This window comes from Podarcis tiliguerta (assembly GCF_965153285.1).
Source record: "Podarcis tiliguerta genome assembly, chromosome: 3".
NCBI lineage: Eukaryota > Metazoa > Chordata > Lepidosauria > Squamata > Lacertidae > Podarcis > Podarcis tiliguerta.
This window is the reverse complement of record NC_139536.1, coordinates 590,169-600,689: the sequence shown is the minus strand read 5'-3', so window position 1 is coordinate 600,689 and position 10,521 is coordinate 590,169. Positions and strand designations below refer to the sequence as shown.

Sequence of the window (10,521 nt, the reverse complement as noted above, 5' to 3'; positions counted from 1 at the left end):
AGCTACCAGCATGAGTCTGACCCAACTGCGGGAGGCAGTGGAAGACAGAAGTGCCTGGCGTGCTCTGGTCCAGGGGGTCACGAAGAGGCGGACACGACTAAACGACTAAACAACAACAACCGAAAAATGGGAGAATCTGGGATCAAACCAGAAACTGGGACATTTTCTGTAAATCTGGGGTGGTGGGGAGAGACACACTTGGGGGAGGGGCCTGCTGGTGCCCCTGTGGCATTGCTGGGCTCCAATTGCCATCAGCCCTAATCACTGGCCTGCTGGCTGCAGAGACTTCTGGGAGTTGGAGTCCATCAACATCTGGAAGGCCCCACGATCCTGCCTTAGCTGGAGAACGTAAGAACGTAAGAAGAGCCTTTAGCTGGATCAGGCCAGCGGATCATCTAGTCTGGCACCCTCTTCCCACAGTGCCAGCCAGATGCCCTTTGTGGGAAACCAGCAAGCAGGATTCAAACTCTGTGCTGCGTGACGAAGGGCTTCCTTCTCTCTCTCCTGAATCTCCCCTCCTTCAGCTTCACTCAATATCCACATGTTCCAGCATTATGAGAGGGGAAGAAAAACATTTCTGCAGCCACTTTCTCCAGGCCTAATTTTATATCACGTCACCTCTTCCTGGCCTTTTCTCTAAACCGAAAAGTCCCAAACGCTGCAGCTTTTGCTCTCTCCCCTTGGTCACTTTGAACCTTTTGTGAATCTACAATCTCCTGTTTGAGGTGAGGTGACCAGAACGGCACACTGTCGCCGCACCTGGAGAGCTGGAGGAGACAGAATAGGGACCAGCAGCAGCCGCCCCCCGCATGCCCAAATCGCAGAGGAGGAGGCAGGGGCACACTGTTCCCTGAACTAATTTTATTTTCCACATTGAGCAGGACGAGACAAGGCAGATTGGGGGGTGTCCCCCTTTCACAGTGACTCTGCCCACTGCAGCCATCAGCTCCCAGAGAAGGCAGTTGTGGGGGGAGAGGAAGGGGCACACGAGAGCCTTGGCCAAGCACTGGGGGCAGGGGGCTGAGGACATCCAGGCTGGGGGGCCCCTGCTGAAAAGCATTTCGAGGGGGGAGAGAGGCTGCGGGGGCTCCCTCTCAGCTGCGGCTCCAGTCTTTGGGGTCAAAGGGAGGGTCTTCCTCCGCGGTGCCAGGAGCTTAGAAGTCTTCGTCCCAGCCAGAAAACTCCTCTTCGGGCTGCTGCTGCCGGGAGACCGAGAAGCGCTTGAAGTTGACGTAGGGGGAGCCCTGGAGGAGGGGGGGGAAGGAGGCAGTGGTGAGGGTGGACGGCAGCAGGAGGGGAGTCCTTGCTGCCCCAAAAGAGCCCCTTGCCCCCACCCAATACCTGCTTGAGCAGAATGGTGGTGGGGGCCTCGATCTGACGCAGCGCCAGCTTTTTCCAGGAGAGGGAGCTGAACCACCTGCGGCCGGAAGGCAAGGCAAGGGTCAGCGGGGTGGAAGATTCAGATCAATTAAAACCCTTCTTCACCCAACACATAGTCAAAACTGGACCAATGGTCTGATAAGTATAATTGTTTAATTGTTCAAAATAACTCTGTACGTGTACGGTGGCACCTTGGTAGTCAAACGGCTCCCAAACAAATCGGCTCCCCAAAGCCGCAAAACCAGAAGTGAGTGTTCTGGTTTGTGAACGTTTTTTGGAAGCCAAATATCTGACTCGGCTTCTGCAGCTTCCGATTGAGTGCAGGAAGTTCCTGCAGCCAATCGGAAGCCGTGCCTTGGTTTTTGAACGGTTTCGGGAGTCAAATAGACTCCCGGAATGGATTAAGTTTGAGAACCAAGGTACCACTGTACTGCTAAGCATAGCATGGTATGAAAGTTCCATGGAGCTGAACTAAACCTCTCAGAGTGCCTAAAGAGTTAATCATCAGGTGAGAATGCATCTCTGGTAGCTCTCAGGAGGTGTTTAACTTAGGTCACATGAAGCATTCAGTTACAAGTCTCCCTTTTGGGTGTGTTAGTCTTTGTTCCAAAAGCAGCTAAGGATCCTCTCTGTTTAGGGACACAGCCTCCGGCTAATGCAGACTGGATCTGGAGAGGCAAAGCTTTGATTTCAGCTCTGAAGGAAGATATTTCATATTTCTAAGATGTTCTATCTGCGCTAGGATCAGCACACGATATTATGCAACTACAGTGGTGCCCCGCAAGACGAATGCCTCGCAAGACAGAAAACCCGCTAGACGAAAGGGTTTTCTGTTTTGGAGGTGCTTCGCAAAATGAATTTCCTATGGGCTTGCTTCGCAAGACGAAAATGTCTTGCGAGTTCCTGCGATTTTTTTCCGCTCCCCACCCCCTTTTTCTAAGGCACTAAGCTGCTAATAGCCTTTTAGCAGCTAATCCGCTAATCCCTTAAGCCTTTAATAGCCGCTAATAGCCGCTAAACCGCTAATAGCGCTAATCCGCTAATAGGGTTGTTTCGCAAGACGAAAAAACCGCTAGACGAAGAGACTCGCGGAACGGATTCTTTTCGTCTTGCGAGGCACCACTGTATCTGGATGTAACGTTATCGATTTAAGTTTGTTTTGCTGTGAGTTCTGTTAGTAAAGCTTTTGAACCATATTTTTCACCTGGACAATTTTTATTTCAGTAACAGTCAGTTTTGATTCATCCTATGGCTTCCAAATGTGCCATATCAATAACCACAATATGGTCTGACTCAGCCTAAGGCAGCTTCCTAGGTCCCCGCCCCTCGCCCTGGTGCTGGCTGGGGCTGATGGGAGTTGTAGTTCACAACAGCTGGAAGGCGCCAGGTGCAGGAAGGCCAAAGGAAGGAAGAGAAACCCTCGGCCTCTCCTGCGCCTCCTGCTGGCAGAGACAGGCACTGCAGCTTCTGCCCTGTGGACTCACCTGTGCTTACGGATGCCACGGATGCCGCTGCTGGTATTGCCCAGGCGCTGCCCTGGCCGGCGCCTGCCATAAAGACCGGGGGGGGGGGGAGAAGAAGAAGAGGTTCAGCTTCATTCCTTTGCACATGACGCATGCACTTTCCATGCGATAAGAGGGGAGGCCCCCCTGCAGCTGGGGGGGAGACACACCTGCACAGCTTGGCCACGAGGGAGCAGGCAGACTCGCTCACAAACACCGGGAAGGAGAAGATGCCGTCCATGATCTTGCTGTAGATCTTCTGAGGCTCCGCACTGTGGAAGGGGGGCCTTGGGGTTGGGGAGACAGGGGAAGCCGGCGTGAATTTTCTTCTATCAATGACACCGTTGCAGAATCTAAGGGGGCTTTTACTTGGGCAGCGGCCTCTGGGAACCCCTAAAAGCAGAATCCAGGGGCAGCGCAAGCCGGTGCAGGACGCTCCGTGGGGCCTCCGAGGAGTCTGCCTCCCCCTCCCACTCAGCTGCCCCACAGCTGAGGGGGAGGCAGTGGGCCAACCATTTGGGGAGTACGGAGCGTGCAAGCGCCACATCCGCTGTGTCTCTCCCAGGAAAGATGCGTGGCCTGCGCCACGGTGAGTGCCACCTGGCATTCTGTCACCCCCCTCAGTGGTGACACCTGGGGCGGACTGCCCCCACCCCCCTTTCTCCACCCCCGTCCAGGGGTCTACGAGTTACAGTTAGAAGAAGAAGAAGAAGAGTTTGGATTTGATATCCCGCTTTATCACTCCCCTTCAGGAGTCTCAAAGCGGCTCACATTCTCCTTTTCCCTTCATCCCCACAACAAACACTCTGTGAGGTGAGTGGGGCTGAGAGACTTCAGAGAAGTGTGACTGGCCCAAGGTCACCCAGCAGCTGCAGGTGGAGGAGCGGAGACGCCAACCCAGTTCCCCAGATTACGAGTCTATCGCTCTTAACCACTACACCACACTGGCTCTCAGGCATTCTCTCACCTTCTCTGCGCTTCACACATGCAGAGAAATTAAGTCACCTTCCCAAAGAAGCAAGCCTGCTTGACCAGAGCTGGGTGCCTGGTTCTGAGAGAAGATCAGGGTGACTCCTCTCTCTCTAGCTCAAGGCCAAGAGTTTGTCCTTTGGAAACGTTCTCGGCTCATCGTTAACACAGTTCTCAGAAGGAGATTCTCCAAATCCCCGTTTTCACGTTTCTTCCTATCTACGTTACCTATCTGTGTATGTCCAGGGTTGGCCTGCCCCATTTCACTGCTTTGGTCCGGCCCATGGGTGGGCAAACAAAGTCCCGGGGGCCGGATCCGGCCCACTCGCCTTCTCAATCCGGCCCACGGAATCAGCGTGTTTTTACATACCGTATTTTTCACTCCATAACACGTGCTTCCCCCTCCAGCCCCGACAAGCTCTTGCTTAGCTGCGCGCAGCCTCCTCAGCCTGGGAGAGGCTGCGCATGGCTATCCCATAAGCCACGACAGCGCTGTGATCCCGCTGGCTGTCCTGACTTCTTGCTTAGCTGCGTGCAGCTTCCCCGGCCGGGAGAGGCTGCACACGGCTATCCCATAAGCCAGGACAGCAAGCGGGATCACTGCACAGCGATCCCACTTGCTGTCCTGGCTTAAGGGATTCAGAACATTTTTTTTCTTGTTTTCCTCTTCCAAAAACTAGGTGCTTCTTATGGTCTGGTGCGTCTTATAGAGCAAAAAATACGGTAAGTAGAATGTGGGTTATTTGTAGGGCATAGGAATTTGTTCATTATTTCCCCCCCAAAAAATATAGTCCGGGCGCCCACAAGGTCTGAGGGACAGTGGACCGGCCCCCTGCTGAAAAAGTTTGCTGGTCAAAACTGAGGCAGGTGGGTTCTAGCGAGATCTCACAAGATTTCAAGGAGATCTTGTGAGATTTTGGCAAGATCCTACGGAGCGCACAAGATCGAGCAAACTTCTGCTACCTCTCGCCAGGAGCCGTTATCGCAGTGGGGCTGCCTTTGGGGTTGCTGCCTCTTGGGGTTCCCCACCTGCAGTGGCTGCCTCAGCCTGACCCATGGGGGGGGGGGTCAGCCCTGAATATGTTGATGCACCCAAAAGCCAGAAGGTGATGCTGAGCGCCTCTGTGGCCCCCAAAGCCACTCCCTGACCCCCCAAGGATTCCCCTTCCTTGCAACTGGCTCCCATCCCTCCCCCAAAACCACAAGAGATCCCTCTGCACCAACTAGAAGGAGCTGAGCGGGAGGGTGCTGTGGCAATCTGGGGTGCCCCCCCTTGCAGCACTGTAGCCCCTTCCCCTGCTGGGCTCAGCTGGCAGCTCTGGGTCCCCCCAAACTTTAGGGTGTACCCACTGCTTTGTCCTTCCTGTGTTTTCTCCCCACCACCCTGGCCCACAGCTGCTGCTGGAAGTGAGGAGAACACAGCACTAGCCCCCCCCCCCAATAATCTTGTCCTCCGTGTCTCACCGCCCGACAAGCATCTCAAAGATGAGGACGCCCAGGGTCCAAAAGTCCACGGCAAAGTCGTGCCCTTCGTGGCGGAGGATCTCGGGAGCCAGGTACTCAGGGGTCCCGCAGAAGGAGTAGGTCTTCTCCCCCCTCCTCAGCGCCTTGGCAAAGCCAAAGTCCACCTGCAGAGAAACAGGGGGGTTAAGAAGAAAGCGGCTGGATCAGGCCCAGGAGTCCAGCATCCTGTTCTCACGGTTGCTGACCAGATGCCCCAATGGGAGCAAGCACTCTCCCGTTGTGCCCCCACTGTCTGGTATTCAGAGGTAGACTGCACCTGAGTCTGGAGGCTCTGCTATCGCAGTCGTTGTCCTGATGGATCATGCCAATGATCCTCTCTCTCAGTGGCCGACGAGGGGCCCCAATGGGACACCAATAATGCAGAGAGAGAGAGTTATGCTGACACACACACCCCGATACCGCCCGGACCTCTTACTTGAAGACGGCTGGACTTATTCCAAATAAGTGTGCAGAGGGATGCACTGTTACTGGGTAATGTCAAAACCAATTTTATTGGAGCGGAAGCTGCCCACTCGGCCAGACGTAGGAAGGGTTTATCCTCAACCGACAGGTGTGTCCACACACAGGTGTAGGGGGGGGAATGGCAAGCTGTGAGGTCAGCTTTGCATAACCGTGGCTAATGCAACCACCCTTCCATTGCCAAGCGAGTTGGGCATCTCTGTCCCTGCCCCTTCTCACTGCTGGCATCAATGCCGCCCTTCCCAAGTGGGCGCTCTGCCCCATGGAGGGTGGTGGCGTTACCTGTGGGGACCGAAAAGGGGGCAGGGGGCTGCGGCAGGTGTAAATGACTATCAGGCATTGGAAAAGCTGGTATCGCTGGATCAAGATGATCAGTTAAACTAAATGGTTTCAATTGTATTTTTGAATAAAGGTGGGATTCATGGTTACTGTTTTGAATTTCGCTGTGCTCTTATTTTCCTTAAGGGTCATGCAAACCCACTACCTGTATTCTGAATCATAGAACTGTAGAGTTAAAAGGGTTCTCAAGGGTCGTCTAGCGCAACCCCTTACAATACGGGAATCTCAACACTTTTTAGAGGGGAGGGGGCCCTGGAGCCAAGTGGGTGGGGGCCTGAAAAAGTTTGGGAGTCACTGGTCTAGAGGGCATTTTCTTCCTACTGAACGAGATGTCAGGACCAGGGCTATTTTTTCACATGGAACGTTTGCCTGGTGAAAAGCACCTCTGAGCACATGCAGAGTGTGCTCCCCTTTGCCATCGCCAATGGCCCATCCCTCCACCCTCAGAGGTCAGGGGGGGCTTGTTCTGAGGTGCCCACCTGTCCAGAAACCCCTCTGTGCCGCCCTCCCCCTCTGTTACCAGCTTGACGTAGCCCTTGGCATCCAGCATCAAGTTCTCTGGCTTCAGGTCACGATACACGACCCCCTGGGCATGCAGGTAGTCCAGGGCCTCGACCACGCAGGCGGAGCAGAAGACGGCCACCGGCTCCGAGAAGCAGCGGCTGGGGGGCGAGAGGAGGCGGAGCCAGGCTCAGAGGCAGGACAGCTGCTTGGCATGCAGATGGACTCAGGCTCCGTCCCCAGAGGCCCTGGGCAGGGCTGGGGTCCCAGGAAGGCCATTGCTGCCAGGCCGTGTAGGCAATACTGAGCTTGGTGGAAGTAAGCCAGCTTTCTTGTTCCTGCTTAAACCAACCCTTTAATTCAGAACGAGGAGGACTAGAGTCTTGCTTTGCCTTTAGCTGAATAGGCCAGCGACAGGGCAGCTGCTTTAGCATGTAGAAGGTCTGCCTGCGACTCAGTCTCCTGCAGCTGCAGGCAGGGCTGGAAAAGGCTCTCTGAGTGAAGCTGCTGCAGATACTGAACTGGAGGGACTCAGAGTCTCGTAGAATTGTAGGGATGGGAAGTACCCAAAGGTCATCTATGCCAACCCCCTGAAATTCAAAGGGTCTCCAGTGGTGAAAGGTCGGTTCTTAGGATCAGGCATGATCAGTGTGGGATGTAATTCACTGGGAGAAGTCAAGTACAACATTCTGTGTAATACTAGAGAAGATATGTGAGGGAATGTTTGGTCCGGCCAGTCAAAACTTCCTGTTCCTCCTGGCTGGAGCATCCTTCCTTTGCATGTTGGTGCTGACCTTGAAAGCCCTAAATGGCCTCGATCCAGTATATCTGAAGGAGCGTCTCCACTCCCATCATCCAGGCCGGACACTGAGGTCCAGCTCCGAGGGCCTTCTGGCGGTTCCCTCCGTGCGAGAAGCCAAGTTACAGGGAACCAGGCAGAGGGCCTTCTCGGTGGTGGCACCCTCCCACCAGTTGTCAGAGAGAAAAATAACTACCAAACCTTTAGAAGACATCTGAAGGCAGCCCTGTTTAGGTAAGCTTTTAATGTTTAATAGATTATTGTATTTTAGTGTTTTGTTGGAAGCTGCCCAGAGTGGCTGGGGAAACCCAGCCAGATGGGCGGGGAATAAATATTATTATTGTTGTTGTTGTTGTTGGTGGTGGTGGTGGTGGGCGTGACCTAACCTGTCCAGGTAACAAAAGCACAATTCACACAGCACTCTCCCTCTTTTCCTTCTTTTCCATCTTCCTTTTGTCGGATAAACTGCTGGCTGCCAGCCAAGCAGTCCCTCAGGTCATCTCCCTTATGGGGTAAATCTGTCTTTATACCTTTGTAACTTTAAGCCTTACGCCTGCCTTCAGGGATCTGTGCTCTGCCTGATCATGAGTAAACTATCTTTTTATTGCTTATGAATAAGATGGTGGCGTCTTTATTCTTTTAAGAGGGATTCAGGAGAACTTATGAGCCTGCAACCGGCTATCTGCTGTGCATGTAAAAAGGGGAATGTAGACTCTGCTCAGTAAAGGTACTTGCTAGTGCAAATTAGGAAGGATATAAATAAAGAATCTATCCTCTCCTGCCACCCTGAACATTCCCACAATCAGGAGAGGTTAATAACTGTTAGCTCCATTATTGGTGCCACCAGGACTCCCTGCAAGGATGCTTTTGCTCTCCTCCCCAAACCCCTGCAAGAAACTCCCAGGGTTAAATCCAGCACTGTAATGCCCCCCCAGGGCCCCTCCTGCCAATGGGGACAGCTTGGGCTTGGGCTTGAGGGGGCGGGGCCTTCTCCCCTGGGGGCGGGGCTTCTAGCGGCCAGGAGGTGGAGCTACTGCCCAGGGCCCCCCTCTGCCATTCTATGGTTCCATTCTATGATTTGTCCCAAGCAGCCTCCTTTCCAGTTCTCAGCCCCCACCATAGCTGTCAACTTACAGATTTGAAAATAAGGGACCAGCAGCCTCAAAAATAAGGGATCAGCAGCCAAAATAAGGGATTTTCCAAGGGGCACAGGTCTGTTCAACTTCTGAGCCCCTCCGAGGCAAAGGCAGAAAGCCCAGCCAGCAGCCAAACGAAGCCTCAAGCGGTGGTTCCCACAGCGCAGCAACCCGGCAAAGGGGATGCAGCAAGGAAAACCACCGTCACCTCTCCGCTGGGAAGCGCTGAGCAAAGGCGAGTCCCCAGGCAAGGCGGCCAATTTGATTGGCATAAGGCATGCAAGCTCCACCCCCCAGTCGTTCTTAGACTCCTTATTGGGTGAGCAACGCAGCCAAGCAACACAGCTGGAGCCTCCCTCCTCCCTGGCCGGCAGGGAGGGAGGGAGAGGAGCTGCTTTCTTTGAAACCCGGGAAATTTAAGGGACATCATCAATAAGGGACAGCAGCGGGACACGGCGCTGGGATAAGGGACTGTCCCGCCAAATAAGGGATGCTTGACAGCTATGCCCCCCCTCCCGTTGGCATAGCCTGCCCCACATCCCCGCCCCTGCCTCTACTTACGCCTCGCGCAGCTTGGCCCACAACTCGCCCCCCTGGCAGAACTCCAGCAGCAGGTAGACATGGCGACTGTCCCGGAAGGTGGCAAACAGCCTGCAGGGGGGAGAGCAATAGAAGAAAGACAGTCACAGAAATGAGAAATTGCACAAAACAAATGAAATACCAAGAAAATCCCTGAAACGAGAAGTAATCAACTAGAAATATTATCTTGTGGAAATAAACTAAATAATAAGAAAAATAAAAAAGCTTAAGGAAAAAATGAGAAAAACCAAAAATCGAACAAAGCCTTAACGGGATGCCAGCTACAAACCTCGTTCCACTGAACTATTCAGTTTCCTCAGAAGGAAAGAGAAAAATCATAAACTTTAAATGACCAAAATTCAAAAAAAGGGTAGAACCCCCCCCCCAAAAAAATTCTGAAGTATTATAATCCTAGCTCAGCCTAGGTGAAGCAAAGCGCAGTAATAAAGGATTGAGGACTCAAAAGTACAAATAGTGAATTTACGAAAAAGGTTTGAAAACCTAAATGGCAAGTTTTAAACAAAGCCCAGCTTGAAGAAAGCAAAGCACAGTAATAAAGGGTTGAGGACTCAGCTGTGAAAATTCTAGTGCTGCCCCAGGAACCGGCAGATATAAAACACAATAAAAGACCCAACAGTAAAAGCTTCCCTAGACAGGGCTGCCTCCTAAAAGTCGGGCAGTTATTCATCATTTGATGGGAGGACCTCCTTGGGCCGGATCCAGCAGCCAGGCCCTTCCTGTGTTCCTGTGGAACCTCCAGCTCCAGGGACAGTCTACCTGGATCCCGAGGCCCTTAGGGGTATTTGGCCACTGCGAGAACAGGAGGCTGGGCTGCTGCCGCTGCAGGGATCGTCTGACGTCCATCTCTGTGGACTCCGGGCCCCAGCCCCCCACCCCCTGCCCCACGCTGGAGACGGGGAGTGGGAAGAGGAAGGCGCCAGCACCTGACGATGAAGGGGCATCGGCTCTGCCGGAGGACCTTCTTCTCCATCAGGACGTGCTCCTGCTGCCGCTTCTGCACCACGTGGTCCTTCCGCAGGCGCTTGAGGGCAAAGAAGAGCTCCTGGCCCTCCTCCACACGCCGGACCTGCGAGGTGGGCAGGGAGGGGAGAGAGGGAGAAGTGGGGGGCCGCTGGCACACTTCCGTCGGCAGAGCGCGAGACTCTTAAATTCAGGGTTCAAGCCCCACGGAGGGCAAAAGACCCCTGCATTGGACCAGATTGCCCTTGTGGGGTCATCTAGAACTTTACAATTCTAGGATCCCATTGATTGCCGGCTGGTGAGGCTCGCTGACCCCCGGAAAAGCAAAAAAATGACCTTTTCCTGTTAGGCA

At 53.7% G+C, this 10,521-nt stretch overlaps 1 protein-coding gene across 3 annotated transcripts in view; it reads right to left on the bottom strand.

Moving 5' to 3' along the window:
- Window positions 1–846: 846 nt before the first annotated feature.
- The window catches only part of LOC310673856 (cGMP-dependent protein kinase 1-like), a 35,853-nt gene continuing 26,178 nt past the window's right edge, over window positions 847–10,521 (bottom strand). For all 3 annotated transcript variants that reach the window (XM_083432597.1, XM_083432598.1, XM_083432596.1), the window contains exons 14-21: window positions 10,133–10,275; window positions 9,171–9,260; window positions 6,694–6,835; window positions 5,316–5,479; window positions 3,053–3,169; window positions 2,865–2,927; window positions 1,342–1,417; window positions 847–1,244 (exon numbers count right to left, since the gene is read on the bottom strand). In XM_083432597.1, coding sequence (XP_083288723.1) covers window positions 1,155–1,244; window positions 1,342–1,417; window positions 2,865–2,927; window positions 3,053–3,169; window positions 5,316–5,479; window positions 6,694–6,835; window positions 9,171–9,260; window positions 10,133–10,275 — 885 coding nt within the window. In that variant the 3' untranslated portion in view covers window positions 847–1,154. The remainder of the gene's footprint in view (window positions 1,245–1,341; window positions 1,418–2,864; window positions 2,928–3,052; window positions 3,170–5,315; window positions 5,480–6,693; window positions 6,836–9,170; window positions 9,261–10,132; window positions 10,276–10,521) is intronic.